This window comes from Cricetulus griseus, chromosome 5, assembly GCF_003668045.3.
Source record: "Cricetulus griseus strain 17A/GY chromosome 5, alternate assembly CriGri-PICRH-1.0, whole genome shotgun sequence".
In the NCBI taxonomy this organism is placed as follows: domain Eukaryota; kingdom Metazoa; phylum Chordata; class Mammalia; order Rodentia; family Cricetidae; genus Cricetulus; species Cricetulus griseus.
The window spans coordinates 55531188-55558339 of NC_048598.1; the positions used below are offsets into that span (position 1 = coordinate 55531188).

The window sequence follows — 27152 nt, forward strand, 5'->3', positions numbered from 1 at the left end:
GTGTGTATATATGTGGGGTGTGCATGCACAAGTGTGAGTGCAAGTGTTGTCTGTAAGACCAGAAGAAGGTGTCAGAGTTCTTAGACTGTTGGATAGTCGCAAATCATCAGTATGGGTGCTGAGAATCGAACTTGTGGCCTCTAGAAGGGGAGTACTTCCTCTTCACTGCTGATACATCTCTCCAGCCTCCCACGGACAGGTTTTGTTGTTGTTGTTGTTGTTGTTTTGGTTTTTTTTCGAGACAGGGTTTCTTTGTGTATCTTTGGAGCCTATCCTGGCACTCGCTCTGGAGACCAGGCTGGCCTCGAACTCACAGAGATCTGCCTGCTTCTCCCACGTACAGTTTTAAAAGGTCTACTACATTATCACTAATAGGTAGTATGATAACAAGCCCGTGAGGTAGACCCCAACGAACTCAACTTTCTGTTACTATCTGGCTCTTGTTTAGTCGTCTTTCATGCCTGTGTTGATCTGTGTCATTGAAAAACTGCAGAAGAATGGCAGTATGTCCTTTCTAAGGCAGGGTCATAGGAGCATTACAGCTTGCTGCTTCTGTCCTGCTTTACTGTCAAGTGCATCCTTTCTCAGTAACAGAGATGGTTCTTTTACCCAAATTAGGTAAAATGTTGCCTTCTAAGCAGGATCTGAAGATCCACTCACCCGTGGGGGATCTTAGACTCTTACCCTATCCCTGTAATATTTATATAAAACTGCACATAAGTTAGGATAGAGGTGGTGGTGGCGCATGCCTCTTATCCCAGGCCTTGGGAGGCAGAGGCAAGCAGGTAACAATGAGTTCAAGGCCGGCCTGGTCTACAAAGTGAGTTCCATGAAAGTGTTATACAAGGAAACCTTGTCTCGAAAAAAACAAAAACAAAAAAAGATTTCTTACCCAGGCAGTAGTGGTGCACGCCTTTACTCCCAGCACTCAGGAGGCAGAGGCAGACAGAGCTCTGTAAGCTCGGGGCCAGCCTGGTCTACAGAGATAGTTCCAGGGCACCCAGGGCTGTTACACAGAGAAACCCTGTCAGGAGCAGGAGTAGTAAAAACAAACCTATTAGATGATTTTTTTTTTCTCTCTCTCTCTCTCTACTCCACCCCCTCAAGCCTTAACAGTCCTGGAATTCGCTCTGTGGACCAGGCTGTCTCGAACTTTCAGAGATCTGCCTGCCTCTGCCTCTGCCTCCCGGGGCGCCACCACTGCCCCGCGCTGATTTTTAATTAAATTTGTATCAACTTCGGACGACTTATTCATTATACATACTTTGGTTAAAAACAAGTTTCTTGCTTATCTCCCGTGATTTTACAACAAAACAAAACTTTCGTGAAGAGCAATTTTCTGAGAGTCACCCGGGTTCCCAGTAAGGAAGTCACGTCCCCGCGCCTCCGTAGCACGTGACCCTATGACCCAAGAAGCCATCTTAAGGCTCGCCTCATAGAGGAAACTACAACTCCCAGAATGCCTGCGCTTTGCGTCGTGCTGGCACTTTTACTGGCCCAGCCTTAGAGCCCAGTCTGTAGCCGGGCGCCATCTTTGACGCTGGCAGTCTTGGATTTCTGCTTGTTCTGCTGCTGTGAGGACGGCGGGCCACCGCGGCTAAGGAAAGAGAAAGACGTGGCAGCACGCGGGAATCGGAGACTGTGTCATCGGTTCGGTAAAGTTTCTGTTCTCTGGTAACTAGACCCGTTTTTTGATTCCCGGGTGACTTGGGGCCTGGGAGGGAGGAGAGGGCGAGGGGAGTGGCAGCGGCCTCCCCTCGCCCGAGTTTCGGCCTAGCCCGGGAAGTCCGAGCTGGGCCCATCAGCGCGGCAGCTACCGGGACTCCCGCCCACGGCCCTGGTCTGCCGGGCTCCTAGCCAGACTCCAGCTCACTTTCCCTCCCTCCCTGCCCCCACCCGCTCTGCCCCACCCCCACGGCGCTTGCTCCCTCACCAACCTCTTCCCTTCCCCCCACATCCGGTGTTCCCGAACCGGGATTCCGGGGTAGCCCCCGAAGAGTGACTGTTTCAGACCCCCGGGGGAGGAACAGACACCAGGTTGCTTTTTTTCCCAGAATCAGTTTCTTTAGTTAGCCGACCCTCCCTCCCTAAATCAGAAGGAGCGCCTGGACCCGAGTTTACCTACTCTCGTTCCTCTCTAGGGTCCTACTACTTGGAGATTTTCTCATATTCCACATACATAGTCGAATTCTGGTGTCCTATACCCATTCCCCACCCTGGTTACTCTCCCACCCTAGCCCTCGTCATCGAAGTCAAGAGCTACAGGGACTCTTCGTTCTTGTAGGATTGGTGAGACCGTAATGAAGAACACCCCTTAGACGCCCCCTAATCGGTGCGGATCCCTATGGGGAAGGCTCGTTTTGTTGACATCTACCAGGCTTTGGTTCTGAATCCTTGAGAAGGCCGCTGTGGAGCTAGTGATAGCCATGCTTTCGTAGGGTAAACGTGTTGGTATTGGGGGAAGGGGAGGGAATCCACGGAAAAGGAGTGGAAGTGGTTTAAAGCGCATTTTAGTTTTTGTTGCTCGTAGAATGTCAACTTGTGAGTTATGAACAGGCTGGAACGTTTTGCTTCAGCCTAAAAATATGAACTCTTGATAGAAACCGTAAATGAAAAATATGGCTTGTTACCTTGTTTTAAAATTTTATTTCCAGATAATTTTTTTTCAGCCACCTACATTTTCCAAAATGTCAGAACAGGAAGGGCACAACTAGTTTACAGCTTATGACCAGTATGTGGAATCTGATTTAGCTTTCCAGAATTGACTTTTTGGGTTGTATTGGCCAGTCACAGTCCTATATGGTGTCGGTTGAATGATGCACTGTGTTTAAGTGAAATTTCCTGAAAATAATCTCAAAATTAAGGGAAAATCAATGTTGTTGTCATGTGGATTCATTGAAAGTACATATTTTTTAAGAACTGAAGGTGTTTTTAGCAGACAACGTTCTTGATACAGCAGCGTTAATATGAACCTTCAATTGGAAAACTTGACCTTTAGCTGCTCCAGATTCCATGACTGTGGGAAAATGGACCTCAGTTCTTTTTTGTATAACATGAGGACTCTGGACTGTTTGAATTCAGAAAGTTAAAAGGACTCCTAAAGCCCTGCAAGACAGCGTTGGGAATGTTCTCCATTGCTGTCATTTTTCCTCCAAAAATAACCTGGCTTGGAAGTCATTGGTTGAAAGGGAACTTGACTCCCCGTAGAAACTGGAGGGAAGGTAATACAAGTAAAGAGGGACAGCTGTATTTCTGCCAGAGTAGTAAACCCACCAAAAGGTTCTGGTACGGATTTTGGAGACATAAAGAGAATGAGCTTATGTACTTTAAATGTACCAGTTTCCTCGATTTCTCCTGGCAGAAGATGCAGTACTTTTAGTGATGCTGGGATTCTGGAATGTGTTTCCATTAATTCAAATACAGAAGAAGATGATGTGGTAGAGGAAAAGATGGTGGCAGAAGGAGTGAATAAAGAGACAAAATTGCCTACTAAAAAGAAAAGAAAGAAGGGTTTGCGGATTAAGGGGAAAAGGCGCCGAAAAAAATTGATTCTTGCCAAAAAATTTAGTAAGGATTTGGGGTCTGGAAGACCTGTTGCAGATGCCCCTGCCTTGTTAGCTTCCAGTGCTCCTGAGCAAGATGAAGAAAGTCTTTTTGAGAACAATATAGAAAAGCAAATCTATCTACCTAGTACTAGAGCCAAGACCTCCATTGTATGGCACTTCTTTCATGTTGACCCCCAATATACCTGGAGAGCTATCTGTAACCTGTGTGAAAAAAGTGTCAGCAGGGGTAAGCCAGGCAGCCATCTTGGTACATCTACTCTTCAACGACATCTGCAGGCAAGGCATTCTCCTCACTGGACCAGAGCCAACAAGTTTGGAGTCACTAACGGTGATGAGGACTTTACCTTGGATTTATCTTTATCTCCTTCTTCTCCTGGAAGCAATGAAAGCTTTGAGTATATTCCTACTGATTCATTAGATGAAAACAGAATGGGTAAGAAACGCGATAAATCAGCATCCGATGCCCTGAGGGCAAAAAGAGGGAGATTTCTCATCAAAAGCAACATTGTCAAGCATGCCTTAATTCCTGGAACCAGAGCCAAGACATCTGCAGTTTGGAATTTTTTTTATACTGATCCTCAGCACATCTCAAGAGCTGTGTGTAACATTTGTAAAAGAAGTGTGAGCCGGGGTAGGCCAGGTTCCCACTTAGGAACATCAACACTTCAACGACACCTTCAGGCCACACATCCCATCCATTGGGCTGTTGCCAACAAAGACAATGGTGCTATTGGAGATGGATTAGATGAGACTGAGACTGAGGGCAGCGATCTCTTGACTGACACTTTGCATGGAGAGAAGTCATCAGGCAGACAGGATTTAACAGCTGAGGACCTTAGTGACTCTGATACTGATGAACCTCCTATTTTAGAGGTTGAAAATAGATCTGAGAGTCCTGTTCCTGCTCCACAGCAAGATAATCTGGTGCATGCACAAGAGAGTGAAACAACACCACATTGTGAAAATGCAGCCTCAAGTCAGATAAGCCAGGCAGTTATTCAGATGATAGTGGAAGATATGCACCCTTACAACTATTTCTCAACCCCAGCTTTCCAGAGGTTTCTACAGATTGTTGCTCCTGACTATAGATTGCCATCAGAGACTTTCTTTTTCACCAAAGCTGTACCTCAGTTATATGATTCTGTTAGAGAAAAAATTTTCTTAACTTTAGAGAATGTTCAAAGCCAAAAGATCCACCTGACTGTTGACATATGGACCCATGACCCTTCCACTGACTATTTCATTGTGACTGTACATTGGGTCTCTTTGGAAGCTGCATCTTCCCCAAGTAATGGTGGGACCTCCAATTTTAGAAAGTGGGCAGTACTTTGTGTTACAGGTTTAGCCAAAGACTGTTTGATAACTAACATTTTACAAGAATTAAATGACCAGATTGGTCTATGGCTTTCTCCTAATTTCCTTATCCCTAGCTTCATTGTTTCTGACAATTCCTCTAATGTGGTACATGCAATCAAAGGTGGTGGTTTTACCCATGTGCCATGCTTCCTGCATTGTTTGAATATAGTGATTCAGGACTTCTTCTGTGAGCACAAAAGTATTGAGAATATGTTAGTGGCTGCTAGAAAAACCTGTCATCATTTTAGCCATTCAGTCAAAGCCCGCCAGATACTACAAGAGTTCCAAAACGATCACCAGCTTCCATGGAAGGATCTGAAGCAGGATGAAACTGGCCACTGGATTTCTACCTTTTATATGTTAAAATGGCTTTTAGAGCATTGCTACTCTGTTCACCATAGTCTGGGTAGAGCCAGTGGAGTTGTGCTTACTTCCCTTCAATGGACTCTAATGACTTACGTTTGTGATATTCTTAAGCCATTTGAGGAGGCCACCCAGAAAGTGAGTGTGAAGACCACCGGATTGAATCAGGTGCTACCCCTAATCCATCATCTCCTCTTTTCCCTGCAGAGACTCAGAGAAGATTTTCAAGTCAGAGGTATTACTCAGGCCCTCAATCTGGTGGACAGTTTATCTTTGAAACTTGAAACTGATGCCCTACTAAGTGCCATGCTCAAATCCAAGCATTGTATCTTGGCTACTTTGTTAGATCCTTGTTTTAAGAACAGTTTGGAAGACTTTTTTCCTGAAGGTGCTGATTTAGAAACTTATAAACAGATCCTTGCAGAAGAGGTTTGTAATTATATGGAATCTTCGCCGGGGGCCTGCCAAATTGCAACCTCGGAAGCATCTGGCCCTTTAGTTAGATTAGGAACTGATTCATTTACTTCTATAAAAGAAGGCACCTCCAATTCAGATTCTATGGATAGCTCAGCCGCAGACAGTGTTGCTATTGGAAGCAAAAGCTTCCTGTTCCCCTCTGCTGTAGCAGTAGTGGATGAGTACTTCAAAGAGAAGTATTCAGAGCTTTCAGGAGGTGATGACCCTTTGGTTTACTGGCAGAGGAAGGTGAGCATATGGCCAGCTTTGACCCAAGTTGCCATTCAGTATCTAAGTTGCCCCATGTGTAGTTGGCAATCTGAGTGCATGTTTACCACAAACAGCCGCTTTCATCCAAAGCAGATCATGAACATGGACTTTGATAATATAGAACAGCTGATATTTCTGAAAATGAACTTGGAGAATGTTAACTATGACTATTCTACATTGATTCTGAGCTGGGACCCTGAAAATAAGGCTGTTCAGAACAATGAAAAAGAAATATTACCTTAATTTCTTTTTCCTTTTTCTACTTAAAATGGGCAGCTTTTGCTATATTATTATATCTTATTGCTATTGTTATTATATGTAGTCGTACTATTTATTCTTTAAAAAAAAAATAGCTGGGTGTGGTCATGGGTGCCTATAGTCCTGGCTATTTGAGATGATGAGGCTGAATTATGACTTCAGCACATGAGTTTGAGACCAGCCGGGGCAACATATTAATAAGATCCTGTCTTACAAAAATGCAAAACCTAGGGAAATCCAAACATACTAAAAGGCTGAAAACTCCGCAGAGGCAATACAATGATGATAAAATGAGGGTTAACTTTGAAGATTTCACAGTTGTAACTCAGTGTAGCTAACGTCTAAGTGTCATGTATATCAATTGAGAGAGAAAAGAGTGTTAATGAGAAAATACAGTGCAGCTTTGAAGGGCTTAGGTATTTCTGGTTGGTAGATTGAACTAGTCATTGATTTGAGTACAAATGTCTTCCATCATGGAAGGTTTGATTATTCTGAAATCAGTGATTCAGGACTTCTGTGAGCACAAACATCTTTAGAATGTGTTAGTGCCTACACTAACATTTCTTTCCCTTCCCTATTTTTTAATTTCTTTAAAACCCCTGACATGGCTTGACAGAAGGAAAACCCACAAAATTGTTTCATACTTGGAAATCATAATTACCTCATACTGGTCTGTTTATAATGTCAAATTACTGGGTATGATAAAATTGCCCTTTATAGTTAGGATTAGGTCTGTATAAAAGGGGAACATTACAAAACAATTAGAAAAAAGATGGCTTTTAGTCTTTTATAATACAGTACAAAAACAAGGATTATATAGATGCCTTTGTATAACCTATTAATAAAAAACATTAAATGTAAAATCAAAAACCATTGAATGGAATTTCGAATGCAGGCCTCATAACATGGCAAACCCAGTATGAATCTCCCAGAGAATATTTCTATAGTTTGTTCATTTCTTTAAAAGGGTACTTTATGGTCCATGGTATTCCTAACTATGGAGTTTGGGCCACTGTATTAACAGAAATAAGCAGTTATATTTTACTGGATTAGGCATCATTGTTTAAAATGAGTGAAGTGATCTCAGTGGCCCTTCAGGTTCCTTTCCACTCGAAGAGTCTGTTTCTGTGACTGAGTGGGAGGCCAGAAAATGATCACTTTTATTAAGTCTATTAGACGTTTCAGACTGAATAACTAATGTAAGATCCCAATTTTTCCTTTTTTTCATTTTAGATTTGGGGATATTCCCTGCCCAAAAAATTCCTGGAAAATTGACTAGTATTAAGTGTGAGTAAAAGGTGTCCACTTTTTTTTAAAGTCTTAATTTTAGTTTTGTCTTGGATAGTGTTTGGCAAGATTTAGCTTAGAAAGTATGTAGTATTTATTACATAAGAATCAAAATGGCTTTGTTACTGGGCTGGTTTTGAAACTCATTTCTGTGTATCAAAATAACTTTTTTTAATTTTTAAATTCTTAAAAATTTAAATTCATTGTGAAGTGAAATTTCATCTACCCCCAAATTTACCCCTTTACCAACTGGAGTGAAGTCTTTAGTTATAACCATCAATAGTAAAGAATTTGGAACTAGTGTGTCAACAAGCCTTTGCAGGGCCAGCATTGAGTGCCATGCCAGTGATGCTTGTGTTGATATAAAGGAGGAAAAATAGCTTCCTTTAGTGTCTCTGTGTTTTGCCTGAGCTGGTTCGGAATGGCTATAATGCTGCTCTGCCTTCTTCAGCTCGCTGCCCCACTCTGTAGTTACTCTGTAACTATACGCTTCTACCTTTTTTGGTTAAACACTCCCTGATAATGATTGTTATACATACCATAGACATTGACATATATATCAGTGTATCCATATATATGGATTTCTTTTCATCTTGATTTTGTGGCTGGGTAAAATTCAGTAAAATTAACTTCATGGTACTTTGGTATAAGAGTAAGTTCACTATTTTTATAATGAACCCAAATCTGAAGGCTTTTATATTATATTTTAAAAAGGATAATTACCCAAATGTTTTATTTCTATACATTTGTGTATGTGTATAAGCCTGTTAGTATATATGTATATGCATATTATATACATTAAACACTTTATATTTTTACATACAGTATGCTTTTATTATACAGATAATAAAGATGGGGGAAGGTTTCTGTTTTTTTTCTTAATAGGTGAAGAAATCTTGAAGACCAGAAATTGGATCTTATTGAATTTTGGTGGTGTTTTTTGTTTTTACTTTTTGTTTTTACGTTTTTCAATTTTTTTTCATCTTTTTATTTTTTAATTATATTGCTCAGCTATGGAAGATGGATTCTTTTTTTTTTTTTTCTTTGAATCTCAAGTTCATCTTTAAATGAACTTTTTTGTTTGTTTTTGAGGAGATACTGATGCTAGCTATCTCCAGTCTGACAGAGGTTATGCAAATGGACTTAATCTTCCAGGAGTTGGGAGATATTTTAAAGATGTTTTAAAAACACTTCCTGTGTTTCAATTGTGGCTGAGAGGTTTCCTTGGCAATGTGAGGAAGAAAATTCTTTCTACCTCATTATTATTAATTCATGGATTGAGTGTTGGTTCGACCTACAGGCGTAATAGCTTGGAACTCAGTGAAGACACAGATGTCCCTGTTGAGAGCAACCAGCTAATGTAAGTGGAGATGGGTCTTTATCAAGAAAGCAGTAAACACTGTCATTTAAGTCATGCTGGACTAATAACAAATTCAAATGCCATTGACTAACCTTTTTTTCCTCTTGTGATTTTTTTTTTTATAAGCTTTCAATTTTTTGAATGGAAACTAACTTACTTCTTTCTTCCTGGAGCCAAGGTGAAACTATGATTCTGTTCCCTTGGAGAAAAAAGCATTGTTAATTTGTTACCAAATAGCTCCTTGTCCACACAAGTGGCTCTGTTTTGTCTTTTTAGTAGCTATGTAGTATATATTTCACTGTATGGATGTGCCATAATGTATAACTCACTGGGCAATATTGAAGGTAAATAAAAGTCCTGCATCCAGTAACAGTTGGTGCACACATCTGTGCGAACTTAGAACCAGCTCACTCATAGAGTGGGTTACATTACTCTCTGAAGAACTAACAATTTACTGAACACCTGAGGTCTGCCTTATCTACGGAAGCTGTTGATTGTATCCCTTTTAGTAAAGATACTAAATCTTTGGCCATTTTGCTAATAGTTTGATTATTGCTATATAAATGTTTTCTCTTTTTATTACTTTTGTTGTTAATAGTTTTTACTCAATACATTGTTGATTATATATACTTAATATTCAACTGCTGTTTAAGGATTACAATTACATAATATAACCCCTCTGCAAGTAGGGGAGACATTGTTAGATGTGGCTTGTCTTTGTGTTGAATGCATTTATGAGTTCTGAAAGGTTTTTAATATAGAAATCTAAGGATCTGACACTTCTGCTGTTATGGGACTTTTCAGAGACTTTTTCTCAAATGGCTGACTTTATTGTTAATTTCAAACTTTTTATAACGGAATTTATTGCCTTTTTGCATTGCTGATTTGTATAGTTGTATATATTTGACATTTAACTATTTTTATACTTATCTCTATGAGAACAAAACTCTTCCATTCCTTTTTTTCTTTCCATTTTCATGTGTGTAGCATGTATGTGTATGCATGTTTGCATATGTGTGGGGGTGCATGTGGAGACCCCTAATTATGTTGAGAATCATCTTCCTTGTGTCTTTAAGTCAAACCCAGATCTCTCTGATACACTGGTCTGTAGATCTCTGAACAGCTAGTTCGTTCTGGGGCTTCCTTGTTCTGGGGCTTTCCGGGGATGGGCTTGTTAGATGAGGACTGCCTTGCCCACATGGCATTTTATGTGAAGATCTCAAGCTCTAGCCTTAATGCTTGTACAACAGCAAGCACTGTAACCTCTGAGCCATCTCCCCAACCTTTTTCCAGTTTCTTTTAAATGACCTTTATTTTTCTCAGCTATTGGTAGTTGACTTTACAGTCTTAAATTACAGGAAGAAATTCTCCTTGGTATTTTGAATTGCATGTTGGGTGTTCATTATTTGGGTGCTAAAATAACTTCCTTATTATCTATTGTCCCAATTATGAATAACTCAGTTCTTCTATTCCTTGTCACTGCTTAGCTTTTGGTTTTATATTTAATATGGCTCTGCATGTTTCATTTTCATCATCCTTTACAGCCTTACTCTGAATTGTTATCTTAAGGCAACAAATGTACTGTTTTGGTATATCTTTCTTTTATAGTCTTGCTGTTTTCAGTACTTCCCAGTTGGTTGTTAGATTGCTAGTTTGTAAGCTTTCAATTTGCAGACATTGGATTGTGGTGTTGTGTCGTGTCCGTCCGTCCCACCCCTCCCCCCGTTTGTCTGTGTAGCCCTGGCTGTTCTGGAACTTGTTCTGAAGACTAGGCTGGCCTCAACTCAGATCTGCCTCTTCCTCTGGAATGCTGAGATTAAAGGGGTATGCCACCATTCCCTGGATTGTTTTTTAAGTCCCTCCTATCTAGTATTTGTGCTCAAGCTCATACATGTACTGGGACACTGGAATGGAATTGAGTGATGAGAAGAATGAGTATTCCTTTGTCTTGAGTAAACTAGTGTTTTACTGTGGGGTGTGTGTGTGTGTGTGTGTGTGTGTGTGTGTGTGTGTATATGTATGTATGTATGTACACATGCATGTGTGAAGGGACTTACTTAGAGAATGCCTGCCTAATATCTATAAAGTCATGGTTTGTTTTCAGTAACAGCATAAACCAAGCAGGGGTTGGACACCTGTGATCCTTGATCAACCTGAAATAAATGAACCTTTTGCTGGTTTCCCAAAAGCAGGGGAGGGAGAAGTAGTAGTAGTTCCTTGTAATTTATTAGTAGATAAGGTTTGGTTTGGGGTCCTTTGTGGTTTTGTTTTGTCGTTATTGACCCAGGGGTCTCTTGTAGCCCATGCTGGCCTCAACTCGGTATGTAGCTGAGGATGACCTATGTATTACCACACTTGACTTTTTAACACCCCCCCCCAAGGTTTCTTTGTGTTATGTGTGTGCTTGCTTAAGTATGTGCACATTGTGCATCTGTGTGCACACATGAACCTGTACAGAGGTCAGGGAGGAACTGTGGATGTTGGTTTTGGACTTCCACCTTGTTTCGGGTAGAGCCTTGCTCATCTCTGTGAGGAAATCCCTGGGATTCTCTTGTCTCTGCCACCCATCTTAAATAGGAACCCAGGTTTGTGTGACCAACTGGCTTTACTTGGATTCTGGGAATCTGAACTCAGATCTCATGCTTGTGTGAACAAGTGCTTTCTCCACTGAGCTGTCTACCCACCCCCAATCAGAAATGAGTATTGCATTTTGACTTGGTTATTTAGCCATTATACTTTTTTTTTTGATGTCATCATAAGCCTTTTATTTTCATTATTTTTAGTTTTCATTAGTGTAATGGGTTTCCTAACATTAAACCACTCTTAGTTGTGTAGTAAACCTTTCAGATCATGCAATGTTACTCTTTCTACTATATCAAAGGTCACTTAGTGCTTTACTTGGGATATTTTCATTAGTATCATCCTTTTTGTTAACATTTTTGAACTGGATATATCTTTTGATCCCAGCAATTGGGAAGCAGACGCAGGAGGATAACAGCTTTGGTTAGCCTACAAAACTATATTGAGACCCCACTTAAAGCAACATAAACTTTTGAAACATGTGACATAGTTTTGTTTTTTTTTCTACTTACACTAATTTTTTCTTATTAGAATATTTGCTTAAATATTGTTAAAAACCCTCAACACGTTGAATATATTGATAGTATTTTTTTTTTCTTTTTGGTTTTTCGAGACAGGGTTTCTCTGTGACTTTGGAGGCTGTCCTGGAACTAGCTCTTGTAGATCAGGCTGGTCTTGAACTCACAGAGATCCTCCTGCCTCTGCCTTCCGAGTGCTGGGATTAAAGGCGTGCTCCACCAACGCCCGACCGAGGGTTTTTTGTTGTTGTTGTTGTTTTTGTTTTTGTTTTTGTTTTCAAAATAAAATAGCACAATAAAAATAATTTTCCTACTACTATCATGGCTGTTATCATTTTGGTTTCTGTACTTTGATATTCTTCCTTGCTCATGAATGTCCTCACCAGCATTTCTTTTGGTTTTGTTTTTCTTTCTGTTTGTTTTGTTTTGAGTCAGTATCTTACTTTGTGGGCCCTGTGGCCTGGTATCCACTGTGCTGGCCTCAGCTTCCCACATGCTCTGTGCAGAGCACACCTCTTCTCTTTCTTTTCCTTTCTTTTGTCTCCTTCTGATTTTTTTCTTTTTGAACCATGGATAGGCTGGAATGTACCTAAATCTTCAACCTCTGTTTCCTAATTTGCTTAGTAGTTCCTCTCTTGTACATATGTTTCCCATCTCTGTGTTGCTATAAACACTGAGCAGAAGCTACTGGTGGTGAACTTTCTTTTGTGCTGTTACTTGGTTTTGGACTTCCACCTTGTTTCGGGTAGAGCCTTGCTCATCTCTGTGAGGAAATCCCTGAGATTCTCTTGTCTCTGCCACCCATCTTAAATAGGAACCCAGGTTTTTTTTTTTTTTAATTTATTTTTGTGTTTATTGACTTTTTAACCTTAGAGTAAATTGTAGAGTGGAATTGTTTGATAATGGGTATATACATTTTAAAGATTTGTTACATGGTTAGTTGAAGACTCTTGCTCCTAACTTAGATTGCTGGCTTGAAGGCTAGTTTTCATCTTGATGGATAATTCTTGCATCAGGGATTACTTTACTAATGGAAGATAAAATTGGCTTTGGCTTAATTGACTTGAAGTGGTAAGCCAGTGCTTATCTGGCGTTACTAGAATTTGTAGAGACCCCTCCACATTCTCATATGCTCTTCCAGCATGTTTTTGCTTTTGTAGCAGAATTCTTGCACATTTTGTGGGGGTTCAGAGGATGGCAGGGACGATGGATAGAATGCTAGTCGAATTGTCACTGTTCTGTGAGTCTGTCTGCCCTGGAAGACTTCTTTGCTCCTTCACTATCTTAGTGACTAAACTAACCCTTAGATGTTCTCAAAAGTAATTGTTTCACTAGTTATTCTATTTAAGTAGGATTTTCCCACTTAGTTACAGTTATATACTTTTGATATTACATGCTTGTGAAGATACTTGAATTTTTTTCATTTAGGTGAAAATGACATTTGGTAAGTATTTTGTATAAAGTAATCTATGTCTTATTAGTCTAAAATGTAGATCATGTGTTTAGCAATACTTAGATTTTTCACTGGAACAAGCACCATAGAAAATACAAAAGAAAAGGGCATGGCTGTCCTTAGCAAAAATGTTGCATTGGGAATGTATAGTACTCATAATTATCTTGTTTATAAGGCTCTGTATAAGCGCCTGCTAACACAATTAAAATCTAGTTTTAACAGTGTGTGGTAGCATTAGGCATTGGAGGAGGAAGTTGGAAGAATTTGCCTGAAGTACTTTAATTCACTGTCTCCCCTTCTCAGGATTACATTTTAAAGAAGATTTCTGTGGTTGAGTTGTCATTGGAAGAGTAAGTCCATTTGGAGAGCACTTGGAGCTGGTCTTCACCTTGAGGAAGCAGTGGCTTATTCCAAAAAGCCACTTCTGGCCTGAGAATTTACCCAGCATGCCTAATCAGGGAGAAGACTGCTATTTTTTTTTCTATTCTACATGTACCAAAGTAAGAATGACATCTCTAAATCAGTTTTCTGTTGTTTCTTAAATAAAATTAACTAAGATTTCAACTACATTCTGAATTGTTTTATGTTGTGATTTGCTTAGCTGTTTTATTTATTATCTGCTGCCAGTTTTTAAGTAAAGAATAATTTGTTAAGGAAGAATGCATCACTCATCTTTTCCTCTTCACTTGAATATAATTATAACGTGCCATAAAAAGCAAAAATGCCCAAGTTGTGTTGTTATCATTCTGTGTATAATTATTCTAAGTGCCTTTGGAATTAGGGAGACGTTGGCCTCTATGGCTTGGCAGCTTTGATTTTGTGTATTTTGTATTAGGTGGATGACTGGATTGTACAATACTTGTGAGAACTGTTAGGGATTAGATTTGACCTCTTCTAGCCGAGCGTTGGTGGCGCATGCCTTTAATCCCAGCACTCGGGAGGCAGAGGCAGGAGGATCTCTGTGAGTTGGAGGCCAGCCTGGTCTCCAGAGTGAGTGCCAGGATAGGCTCTAAAGTTACACAGAGAAACCCTGTCTCGAAAAAACAAACAACAAAACAAAACAAAAAAAATACATTGACCTCTTCTACATTTTCTGTTAGTAAGAAGATAATGCTGTCTTTTCTAAACATAGTCTTCTATAGTTTTGCTTTCTCTGTCAGAATGTCCTGTTTTTCTGCTTGAATTTTTGGTAGCCCTATTTAGGTCTGCCTCTTATTTTCTATTATTTCTTTATGGCTAGTCCTGTAAATTTTTAGGTTATAGTAGCCTGTTCTAAAATCATTGTGATGCTGTGTTTAAAAGGATAAGTCTAAACAGGCATGATAGTAGAAATAGGAGGGTTGAAGTTCACACTGGGCTCATGTAGCAACACCCTATCTTAAATTCTATTTTGGCCGGGTGTTGGTGGCGCACACCTTTAATCCCATGCAGAGGCAGGTGGATCTCTGAGGCCAACCTGGTCTACAGATCGAGTGCCAGGATAGGCTCCAAGGCTCCAAAGCTACACAGAGAAACCCTGTCTTGAAAAAAACCAAACCAAACAAACGAACAAACCCCTATCTTAAAAAAAAAACGGGGGGGGGGGGAGCAGGTAAATGAAGTTTTTCTTCTGGGAATGAAGCTCTTTGAGCACTTGCAAGCATGAGGGATGCTGGATTCAGCTTTGAGACCAGCCTGGTCTACATATTTCTAGGCCTACCAAGGCTGTCTAGTGAGACCCTGTCTCAAAAAGCAACAAAGAAATAGGTTAAAGTTGGGGAGATAGCTCAGTCAGTAAATTATTTGTCATGTAAACAGGAGAACCCGAGTTGGATGTCCAGAGCCACATTTTAAAAATCCAGGCATGGGAGGGCCTTACCCTGCCTGGGAAGTGGAGGGGGGATGACTAGGGGTAGGTGGGATGTTTCGGGGGAGGGGAAGGAGAGGGAGAAGGGATTGACATGTGAAACAAGCTTGTTCCTAATTTGAACTAATAAAAGAATAAAAAGAAAAAAATCCAGGCATGATGGCATGCACTCACTCTGTAGAGGTAGAGGCAGGAGGATCCCTGGGCCTCACTGGCTAATCAGCCTATTTTGCTTGGGGCGTTCCATGCCCATGAGACTCTGTCAAACAGACAACAAAAAGCAATTACGTTACAGATTTATTGCTTTCAGATGGTGTTTGTTAGTGCATCTTGTTTTCTGCCCTACTGGTTTGCTTACTAGTTTGTTTAGGTTCTTGTTATAGACATGTGCCACAGTCCTTTCCTGTTTGCTTTTTGTTAACAGGGTGACAGCTGCCCATTCCGTCACTGTGAAGCTGCACTAGGAAATGAAACTGTTTGCACACTATGGCAAGAAGGTCGTTGTTTCCGACAGGTGTGCAGATTTCGACACATGGAAATTGATGTAAGTATCCAGGATCAATACAGAATATGGAGGGAGTGGCTAGTGAGGTGAGATGATCCAGTTAGTAAAAGCACTTAACCGCCAAACCTGGTAGGGGTAGGGGACGCATGTATGCTGTTGCACACATCTGGAGGTCAGAGAAAGAACAACCTGGCCTGTAGGAGTCAGTTGTAGTTGCACAGTGTGTGTCCTGGACCTTGTGCTGGGGTAGTTGGGTTTTGTGGCAAATGCCTTAACCTGCTTGGCCATCTTGCTGACCCTGTGTTTCAAAACAGTTACGGGGTCTGGGGAGATGGCTCAGAGGTTAAGAGTACCTGCTACTCTTGCAGAAGACCCTAATTTGGTTCATAACATCCACTTGGTAGCTCGTAATTGTCTTAATTCAAGTTTCAGGGGCTCTGATGCCCTCTTCTGACTTCTGTAGGCATTAGTCTCAAATGAGGTGCACATACATATATGTAGGCAAAACTCATATACAGAAAATAAAATATATAAATCTTTTTAAAAAGTTACAACAACAATGTATGTTCAGTATGAATTTTTTTTTTTTTGAGCCATTTAAGGATAAATTACTGCTGTTCTCTACTTCCTAGTACTTTGAGTCTTTCCTACAAATAAGGAAGGCATTCTATGCAACAGTAACAGCTGTGAACTGGTAATGTGACTCAGCTTGTCCTCTTGCAAGTTTGCCAGCTGTCTGATACTATTTTCTATTGAAGGAACAAGTCCATATTCACTCATTGCTTATGGTATTGTGATGCTCCAGGCTCATTTATTTGAGGACAGTTTCTTGGTCTTTCATGATGGTTTTAGGGCAACTGTCCTGTAAAACATCTCTTAATTTGGTTTATTTTTGTATTTTCATTACTAAATTATGATTGTATATGTCTCTTTTTTTAATTAATTGAATGTGTATGTGCTAAAGTGTATATCTTATGGGTGCAGTGCCATTAGAGCTCAGAAGATGGAGTTGGATCCCCTGGAACTGGAATTACAGATGGTTGTGAATCACCGTGTGGGTACTGGGAACTGAACCTGCAAGAACAGTCTCTTAACCACTGGGCCATCCTTTCAGTCCCCACCACCCCCCACCCCCCATTGTATATATTGGCAGCAGGTGCCTTTCCCTACTGAGCCATTTTACCATCTCAGTTTTAGATGTGCTTTGTGGAGTGATATTTTTGATACTGTAGATCCCTCATTTATCATCAGAGTGGATTGTTTCCCCAGTATCTATTTGTGTTAGTGTGAATTGTATTTGTTACAATTTCAAGTTAGCCTATAAGAGACCTTCAAGTTGACTTACTATTTGTTTATTTTGTGGGGGTGGGAGGTTACTCCTTAGCACCCATCATTCTTTGAACAATTTTTGCTTTTTTCCATAGTCTTTAATACTTCACCTTATTTGGTCAGGTCCTTGGTATAAAAAATAATATATTTTCCTCTTGGGTTCTGAAGTCACAAGAATCTGCTTTTTCATAGTGTCACCTCTCACTTTGTTTTGACTCTAGTACTCTATCAGTTCTTCACCTAGCTCCATTGTAAAGACCCCTTCCTCTTCATGCTTGGACTGTATCTTCCTGCTGAGGACATCTCACTTCATGCCCTTGGGCTCTGGTGCTTTGTGATAGGCCTCTCCCCTGTGTGAGATGCTTCCTCACTCACTTACTCTTCTGCTGGCTACCAGCTTCTCTCATATGGACTCTGCCTTTCTTGGTCAGCCTGCCTTTGATACCCATTCCCCACTGCTTCCGTGAATACACTGTCTTCACACTGCGTTGGAATCCCTTCTGCAGAGAAACCTCATTTTATTCCACCTCTCAACACTCATAGACCATCCTCTGGTACAGTGTCTTCCTAAACCTTTATGGGTTCCAGTAGAATCTTTGCTTTTCTTGTTTCAAATAAATGCCTGATTCCTTCAAAATTGACCTTCAGTTCCTTTGTTAAGGAGAAGATGAAGAGAGAAAGGAGGAGGAGAGTAAAGATGTAATTTGTGTGCCTGGGTTCATAAAGCTACTCCAGTTTCTCATTTCTTAACCTGCTTTCTGAGTTGCCTACCAGGCAAATAGCAAAGTAGTCATTAAATTAATTGAGAGATACTACTCTTTAACTTTTGAAAATTCACATTCTACCTTGGCATCACTCCTAGGAAGTACCTAAGAACAGGTCTCCAGAATATCCCATCACAAGAGAAGAGGGTATTGGAGTCTGTGGGGATTTCTTTAGGCTGGCTTCTTCCTGTTGGGGTTGTGCAGAATGCATTCTTTTCCCTGAATGAAATGTAGCAACTCACTGCAGCATTCTCCCATGGAAAGTCCACAATTTGCCTAATGTACCAAAATCCTACACTCTCTGATGGTCAGAATAAACCATATCCTTGGAACAAACAGTCCAGGCACAGTGAATCTCTCCTTCCCCACTCTGTCAATTAACTTAAGAGGCACTCCCAGAGTCATGATTTCAGGTGCCAACCAAACAGTATGGGCATGCTAATATTTGTCTCGCCCAGGCTTACTTGTGTCTGAAGAAAAGCAAATATTTACATTGTACTCATTGTGACAAAAGTACATCAGAATCACCTTTGTAGCAGTCTGTAAAATGCTGAAAACAATGTTGCTTTGCTACCTTCATACTGTGTGTGTGAAGGGGTGTGCAGCAGTTAACGGAATTTAAGATGGACACTTAATTATTTGATAAGGAAGGATCAGGATATATTAAGGGAGCAGAACAGCATGCTTAAACTAGGAGAAATGATTCAGTAGCTAAGAGCACTTGTCTTGCAGAGGACCCAAGTACAGTCTCTAGCATCCAAACAGCAGCTCACAACCATCCCAGCTTCAGTTTTAGGGGATCCCATGCCTTTGTCTGGTTTCCTCTTCTGAACTTGCAGGCACAAGGCATATGTGGTGCATATAGGTACATGCAGGCAAAACACTCATACACAAAAATACGTAAATCTAAAACAAAGTTTAACTCAAATATAAGAAGGGAAAGATTTGTACTTGTATTTGCTAACGTGCATTTAAAAAAAAAATTTGTGAAAGTATAAATAATGGAAACCCTGAATTGTGGATGTGTGGACATGGAGTGAGCTACAAGGATTCTTTTCACAGCATACCCCTTACAGTCCGTTTTCACTATTTATGGATTCAATATTTACTAGTTTATCTGCTCAATAAAATGTACTGGTAATTACTAAATGAGTACTTGCATATTTTGTGCTCACTCAAAGACATGTTCAGAGATAAGCACACAAGTCCCCTGATGTGTGTTTTCAGTTGAGGTGGAATAAGATGACAAACTGCCTCTTTGATTGAGTTCTCATACTATAATCCTTGGTTGCAGGCTACTTGCTACTAGGAGTTTTTGCAGTTTTGTTCTCTGCATTGATCGTTTTGCTTTTAAAAAATGTCTCCAGTGCCTTAGGGCTAAGGTTGTGGCTCATTGGTGGAATACTTGCATAGCATGTGCACCTAGAAGAAAAAGAGGAGACGCTAAAGTGCTAAACAGTGTTTCTAATTAGAGGAAAGTTATCGCTTCTCGGCATTTTGGCTAAGATCAAGGGTAATTAGATGAAAGTTGTGATGTGCTTTACTAGAAAATACGACAATATGACTATTAGTAAGCTTTATTCCTGCAGGAGTTTTATAGTGCTGTAATTTCATATACTAAAAATTCAATGTATATTAAATATGGTTGTGACCCTCCCTCCCCCCACAACACACACAGGGTCTCTCTGTAGTTTTGGATCTTGTCCTAGGACTTACTCTGTAGACTAGGCTGGCCTTGAACTCAGAGGTCCGCCTGCCTTTGCCGCTCAAGTGCTAAGATTAAAGGTGTGTGCTACCGTATCCAGCAAAATAGTGTCTTCAAGTACAAACACATGAAACAAGATTTGACTGGCTGATGAAAATATTATAGATGTAGAGGATTATGGGAACCTGTCTGTCTATTTCCCTTGGAACTTTTGGTGTAGTATTCGCTAATTGAGGGCCTACAAAGATGACTCACTGGGTAAATTAGCATATGCTGTACCATCACAGATCCCTGAGTTTGAATGCCCATCACTCATGTAAAAAGCTGGGCATGGCTGCACTTTAGATATAAGCCCAGTGTTGGGAGCAGAGACAGAAGGGTCCTGGGAGCTTGCTGGCTGGCCAGTCTACCTGAAATGAGCTTCAGTTTCAGTGTAAGACCCTATCCTAAGATGTAGTAAGGTCAAGGGCAGTAGAGGAAGAAAGCTGATGTCCTGCTTTGGCCTCCACACTAATACCTGCACATCCATACACATGTATTCACACCTGTAGCTAAGGAAAGTGAGGCTGACCAGGTATTTAGTCGTCTGTGGTCATAAGGCCCTTAAGTAACTTAATAGGAAGGAAAATTATTTTATCTTACTCTGTATTTTTAATTACTGTATTATCCTGCTTCTCTACATCAAGTGTGGGCATTCAGGATGAAGACTAGGAGGAAAGAACACCTCCTTCCATCTCTCCACTGTGCCTGAGTATCACATTAGATGGCCTCTGTCTTGCTAAACATGACCTCCAGTGTCAGGGTTTTGAACTTAATTTTGAAAACTAATCGCATAATTAATGTTGGACTTCCTTCATTTTTTAAACTTGTGTTTTTTTTTTAACATTTTATATTTTAACAAGTTTAACAATGTTTAATAATGCGCTTTTTTCTCTTACAGAAAAAACGAAGTGAAATTCCTTGTTATTGGGAAAATCAGCCAATGGGATGTCAAAAACTAAACTGCGCTTTCCATCACAACAGAGGTCGTTATGTTGATGGACTTTTTCTACCTCCAAGCAAAAGTGAGATTGGTTTTGATTCTAAAAGAGAACAGTTGGTATTCATTGAGCACCAGCTATTCACACTTTTAATCCAGTGAGAGCAGTACTATTTCTACTGTATAATGAAGAAACAAACCGTGATAGAGGCTAGGTGCTAAGTATGCACAGAGAGTCACAGATGTTCCTGTCATGTCAGATTACATTACTATATAGTATTTGTTGCATTCTTTTTTCTTACCCAATCTATAGATGCTTTCAAAAGAACTGGATTCTCCAGACCAGGGGTTGACAAATCAGGTCCTCTGCCTGCGCTGAAAGATGAAGACTTACTGCATATGGCTTTGGCCATCCATTTACATATCGTGGCCTATTTTGTATTAACACTGCAGAGTTAAATATTTGAAATAGAGACGTTATGGCCCACAAGGCCCAAAGTATTAGCCATCTATCTCTATTATGGAGACAGGGTTATATGCTATAGCCTAACCTGCCTTAGTCTCCTCAGTGTTGGGATTATAGGCATTCACCATAATACCTCACATACTACCTACTTCAGCTTTTTATAGGCTGTCTAAAAGTTAAAAATTTGATGTAGGCTATCTTAAAATTTTTCCCCCATTGTTCCAGGGCTGGGGAATCAAACTGAGGATTTCAAGCATGCTAGACAAGCCCTGTACAGCCCTAAAGTGAATCTTGACTTCACAAAAATCTGTGATTTATTTTTAAAGTCTCTTTTAGAATAATTTTTATTTTTAAGTATTTTGTATGTGTCTTGAGTGTGTGCATACACATGCTGTGGAATGTATGTGGAGGTCAGTCAGAGAACCTCTTGGAGAGATTGGGTTTTCTCCATCCACATGAAGGTCCTCAGGTCAAATTCAGGTTATCAGATTTGGCTGCAGGCATCTTCATCTGCAGAATCATCTCACTGGCCCCTCCAAAGTCCCTTTTAAAGTAATTTCTCAGTGGGCTATTTCCTTTGGACACCAAAGAGCCACTCAGTGGTAGGTAGATGTGATTTTAGGACTCAGAAGGTTAAGGCAAGAGGACTGTGAGTGTGAGGGCCAGCCTGGGAAAATAAAGGCAGGTGATCTCTGTATGTGTCTTTTTGTGTTAAGCAAAACATTCTAGAATCTCAATTTAAAATGATAAGAGTTTGGAACTAATTCTTGGGTTTATTGCTTTCGGTTCCTACCATCTGTTTATATACAATAAAGAATTATTGGCTCAGGGCTGGAGAGATGGCTCAGAGATTAAGAGTGCCAACTGCTCTTCCAGAGGTCCTGAGTTCAATTCCTAGCAACCACATGGTGGCTCACAACCATCTGTTATGAGATCTGGTGCCCTCTTCTGGTGTGCAGATATACATGGAAGCAGAATGTTGTATACATAATAAATAAAATCTTTGAAAAAATAAAAAAAAAGAATTATTGGCTCAAAAATAATTTTTTGTTCATGAAGATTTTTGTTTATTTTTTGTTGGTTTTGGTTTTTCGAGACAGGGTTTCTCTGTGTAGCTTTGGAACCTATCCTGGCACTCACTCTGGAGACCAGGCTGGTCTCAAACTCACAGATATCCGCCTGCCTCTGCCTCCTGAGTGCTGGGATTAAAGGCGGGCACCACCAACTCCTGGCGTTTATGGAGAATTTAGAATAAAAATGGGAAAAAATTGAGTTTAAAAAAAGGTGTTAAGAAAAATGTACCAAATTTATCATAAGAGGGCAGGGGCTTTTGTTGAGCTAGGATTATAACTCTGCTGTAAATTTATGCCTTTTTTTTTTTTTTTAAGCTGTGTTACCCACTGTGCCTGAGTTGCAAGAAGAAGAAGTAAAGGCTAGCCAGCTCACTGTTCAGCAGAACAAACTGTCTGTCCAGTCTAATCCCTCTCCTCAGCTGCGGAGTGTAATGAAAGTAGAAAGTTCAGAAAACGTTCCTAGCCCCACACATCCACCAGTTGTAATCAATGCTGCAGATGATGACGAAGATGATGATGGTACGATTAGCTCTCCTCCTTTTTGTTTTTGTTTTAAGGCAAATAATGAATTAGGAACAGAATTAGAATTCTGGGCTTGGTCTTAATTGGACTTTTGTCTTAAATGTGGGTATATAGATCAGTTTTCTGAGGAGGGTGATGAAAGCAAAACACCTGCCCTGCAACCAACTCCTGAAGTTCATAATGGATTACGAGTGGCTTCTGCCCGGAAACCTGGAGTCAGTTTAAAGCAAGGTAGGCAGAGACTGTCCTGTCTAAGCCTTGAAGCATCCTTGACTGTTTTAAGTACCTTTGCGATTTAGTGCACAGTCACTAAGCTTTTCCTAGCGGATGTGATATCCGCAGACTGACACATACTCTCTTATGAGTCATTTACTCAAAGTGTTCTTGAATGCCTACAGTGAATAGAAAAAGGAAAAGGCTATAGTTCCTCATGTGGTTCCCCCCTTGGGTTTCCCAGGTGAATGTTTGAATTTTGGAATAAAAACTCTTGAGGAAATTAAATCAAAGAAAATGAAGGAAAAATCCAAGAAGCAAGGTGGTAAGTCATCATGAAATTTGGCATAAATACTTGCATGTTACCTGACAAGAATAATAGATAGTGCTGACCATAGCAGTCAAATTTAGCAAGTACAAATTCTCATTTCTATGGCTTGTTTGAAGTGAAACAAACCTACTGGAACTGTGTTTCAGTCCTCACTGTTTAGAGCTAGGGCCATTTGATAATAAAATAAGCCTGTACATCTTGAGATTGATTGCTTTTTTGAGACAAGATCTTGATATGTATCTCTGGCCATCCTGGAATTTACTACGAAGACCATGCTAGTCTTGAAGCACAAAGATCTGCCTGCCTCTGCTTCCTAAGTTCTGGGATTAAAGGTGTGCACCACCATGCTGGGCTGTATCTTGAGAATTCTAACTGTAAATAAAGAACAACAGTTAAGACTCATGCTAAGGGGCTGTGGAGATGGCTGTCAGTAAAGTACTTGTTACAAAAGGCTGAGGATCTGCCCCTCTAGCCCTAGCACCCATGTAAAAGCTAGGCATTGATGTTTGCAGGTAATCCCATTTCTGGGGAGACAGAGTCAGGAGGATCCCTGGGCTTGCTGGGCAGCCTAGTCTAATCAGCAAACCCCAGGTCCTTGTAAAATGCTATCTCCTAAGGAAAGATACTGGAGTTGACTTCTTAGCTCCACATGCATTCACAACCTGCTAAAAGAAAATAAATGTCATTAGATACAAGGAGGTTCTTAAGAGCTGCTAAGATTTTCTTCTGGAGCTTGTCTCAACCTATTGATGTAGATTTCCTAAAGTTTAGTTATAGCTTTCCTAAGGTAATGCATTCCTAAGGTATAGCATTCCTAAGGTAATGCATTTCCTAAGGTATAGCATTCCTAAGGTAATGAAGTTTAGTTATAGCTCTAAAGTTTAGTTATAGCTAAGGTAATGAAGAGATATATACTAAATATAGTAAATGTTGGTACTGAGGAGTCTGTCCTTAAAGCTTACTCCATAGGAGCCTTGTTTTGCAGATGGGAATGATGGGATGCCAATGCTGAAGGCTAAAACGTCCTTCTGCCTTAGCTTCAGAGTCGTGTTAGCCTTCCTGGTAAACAGAAGGTTGAGTCTGCTTGAGGCAGCATTCAAACTGCAGAGCAGGCTGCATTGGACCTAATGTTCATAGAACTAAGGTTCTTGATTTGGACTAGCTTTATTTTCCATAGGTTATTTATTTGACTTTTCTCGTTCAGAAGGCTCCTCGGGAGTTTCCAGCTCTTTACATCAGCCTCAGCCCAATCCAGGTCCTGAAAAGGAGAATGTTCGGACTGTGGTGAGGACAGTAACTCTATCAAGCAAGCAAGGAGGTATAGTAGGTCTCAAGAGTTGTTGGGCTCTACTTTTATGTAATTGGGAACACAATGTCCTTGGGTGATACGTTTGTTCACTTTGTAGTTTTTGATCAGATATGAGGATGAAAATTGGTACTTTTTAACCTGTTGTTTAAAAAGTTAGAATTCTTGTTCAGGCAGTCAAGTTTATTGGCTGTCCATTTTGAGTAAAGAATGTTATTACATCTTTACCGTATAATAAGGACTTGTCTTAGTTTGGATTACTATTGCTATGATCAAACACCATAACCAAAAGCACGTTGGGGAGGAAAGGGTTTGTTTGGCTCACACTTCTATATTGTTTTTCATCATCAAAGGAAGTCAGGGCAGGAACCTGGAGGCAGTAGCTGATGCATAGGCCATGAAGGGATGCTGCTACTGGATAGTTCTCATGATTTGCTCAGTCTGCTTTCTAATAGAACCCAGGACCACTGCCTAGGGATGGCCCCACCCACAACGGAGTGGGCATTTCCCCTCAATCACTAATTAAGAAAATGTCTTACAGGCTTGCCTGTAGCCTGATTTTATGGAGGCATTTGGTAACTGATGTTCCCACATCTCAAATGACTTCAGCTTGTCAAGTTGACATAAAACTATGTAGCATAGGAATATAACACATAAAACTACGTTTAAATGTTCCATTTGAACTACAAACATTTCAAAAAAGGCTTACTTATTTGCTCATGTGATAATAGCTTTTCAAGGTGCACAAGGATAGTTTGGCCAGAATCAGAGCCTTTCTCCATATGTTTGGCTACTGTTAATAATGCTACACTGTTGCATGTTCATTATACTGTTGATTATTTTCTTGTTAAATATGACTAAAGATTGAGACCTGATTTTCAAAGTACCTACTTAGTAGGCTCATGTGAATAAAAAGGAATGTGTTTAATCAACTAACAGTGAACACATTTTATTTTTGCCATTTCAGAAGAGCCCTTGGTTAGACTGAGTCTTACTGAGAGACTTGGGAAACGAAAATTTTCAGCAGGTGAGTTAGATCTTGTGTATCTTCTGTCTTTGTGTTTGTACATTAATGTGTTTCCTTGTTGAGATGCTTCATACAAGCGCCATTAGTATTGATGTGCTGGGCTGCCTGTATTCTAGACTGACAACATTTGTAAAATTTCATATGTATGTTATAAAATTTTCACTTTCATTGAAGTGGCAGCAGTATTATAGCTTAATTTATATTATGACCATGACTAATCTTTTCTTTTTGATTAAGAACTAAGCCAGCGCTGGGCATTGGTGGCTCACACCTTTAATCCCAGCACTCGGGAGGCAGAGGCAGGCGGATCTCTGTGAGGCCAGCCAGTTCTCCAGAGCGAGTGCCAGGATAGGCTCCAAAGCTACACAAAGAAACCCTGTCTCAAAAAAAAAAAAAAAAAAAAAAAAGAACTAAGCCATCTCCAGTCCATTACTAACCTTTTAGAAGATTCTAGGTTTAGTAATTACATGCTTGAGCCAGGCATAGTGACATGTGCCTTTAATTTTGGCACTTGGGAAGCAGAGGCAGAAGGATCTTTGTGAGTTCAAGGCCAGTCTGGTTTTCATAGCTATTTCCAGGCCAGCACAGACAACATAAAGAGACCCTTTGTCTCCACTTGGGTAAACTAGAGAATATTAGATATTTTTAGTTGGTTTCTTCTTCCTCCTCCTCTTTCCTTTTTATTTTTAAGGCAGGATCTGATTATCCAGCTACCACTTTAAGTCTTCATATCCCAAGAAAAATAGGCATTGTACATGGCTGGAGAGATGGCTCAGTGGTTAAGAGCTGACTGCTGCTCTTCCAGAGAACGTGGGTGTTCAGTTCCCAGCACCCACATGGCACTTCACAACTGTCTGTAACTCCAGTTACAGTGTTAGGGAATCTGGCACCCTAACACAGACATGCATGCAGGCAAAACACCAATGCGCATAAAAAATAAAAATCTTAAAAAAAAAAAAAAGACATCATAAATTCTTTTACTATCTTCCTAACTGAATTTACTATGAATTCAGAGTTTGGTGATTTCTTAGCTAGATGAAACACCATGACCATCCACGTCACAGTTCATCATCAAAGGAAGTCAGGACAGGAACTGCAACAAGGCAGGAACCTAGAGGCAAGAGCTAATGCAGAGGCCATGGAGAGGTGCTACTTATTGGCTTGCTCCCAATAGCTTGTTGGACCACTAGCCCAGGGATGGCACCACCCACAGTGAGCTGAGTTTTGGTTTTGGTTTTTCAAGACAGGATTTCTCTGTGTAGCCCTGGCTGTCCTTGAACTTATTCTGTTGACCAGGCTGGCCTCGATCTTACAAAGATCCTCCTGTCTGCCTCCCCACCTCTCTGCTCGACAGCCAGATCTCATGGAGGCATTTTCTCAAATGAGGCTCCCCCCTTTCAGATAACTCGCTTATATTAAGTTGACATAAAACTATGCAGCACAGGCAGTGAAGACATTGCTCTCTTTGAGCTCTAGCTTCAGCCAGGGCTTATGGTCTTCTGTGATTTTAGTTATTTGGCAAGTATCTGTTCATACCTTTTAAATTTTTTTGTCTCCTAAGTTTTTTCTTTCTAGGGCATTTTTTAGCTTTTAACATTAAGTTCTAGGAAGGTGGTGAA

At 40.3% G+C, this 27152-nt stretch overlaps 2 protein-coding genes across 5 annotated transcripts in view; both read left to right on the plus strand.

The window, feature by feature from the left end:
- The first annotated feature begins 1521 nt into the window (after window positions 1-1521).
- On the plus strand, window positions 1522-8073 carry Zbed6 (zinc finger BED-type containing 6). Of its 2 annotated transcripts, none has more exons than XM_027417587.2 (2): window positions 1522-1655; window positions 2285-8073. In XM_027417587.2, exon 2 carries the CDS (start codon window positions 3312-3314, stop codon window positions 6252-6254), a length of 2943 nt encoding a protein of 980 aa, XP_027273388.1. In that variant the 5' UTR covers window positions 1522-1655; window positions 2285-3311; the 3' UTR covers window positions 6255-8073. The 2 variants fall into 2 exon arrangements, with proteins under 2 accessions (XP_027273388.1, XP_027273387.1); XM_027417586.2 differs by having other exon boundaries at window positions 1536-1674.
- A 5760-nt stretch (window positions 8074-13833) lies between these two features.
- Window positions 13834-27152, plus strand: part of Zc3h11a (zinc finger CCCH-type containing 11A) — a 28930-nt gene continuing 15611 nt past the window's right edge. The window contains exons 1-8 of one of the 3 annotated variants that reach the window (XM_035445051.1): window positions 13834-13967; window positions 15738-15857; window positions 20557-20680; window positions 22450-22653; window positions 22771-22887; window positions 23114-23194; window positions 24405-24518; window positions 25474-25533. In XM_035445051.1, the coding sequence (XP_035300942.1) occupies window positions 13914-13967; window positions 15738-15857; window positions 20557-20680; window positions 22450-22653; window positions 22771-22887; window positions 23114-23194; window positions 24405-24518; window positions 25474-25533 (874 nt within the window). In that variant the 5' untranslated portion in view covers window positions 13834-13913. The remainder of the gene's footprint in view (window positions 13968-15737; window positions 15858-20556; window positions 20681-22449; window positions 22654-22770; window positions 22888-23113; window positions 23195-24404; window positions 24519-25473; window positions 25534-27152) is intronic. The other 2 variants (XM_035445052.1, XM_035445053.1) reach the window with 2 other exon arrangements.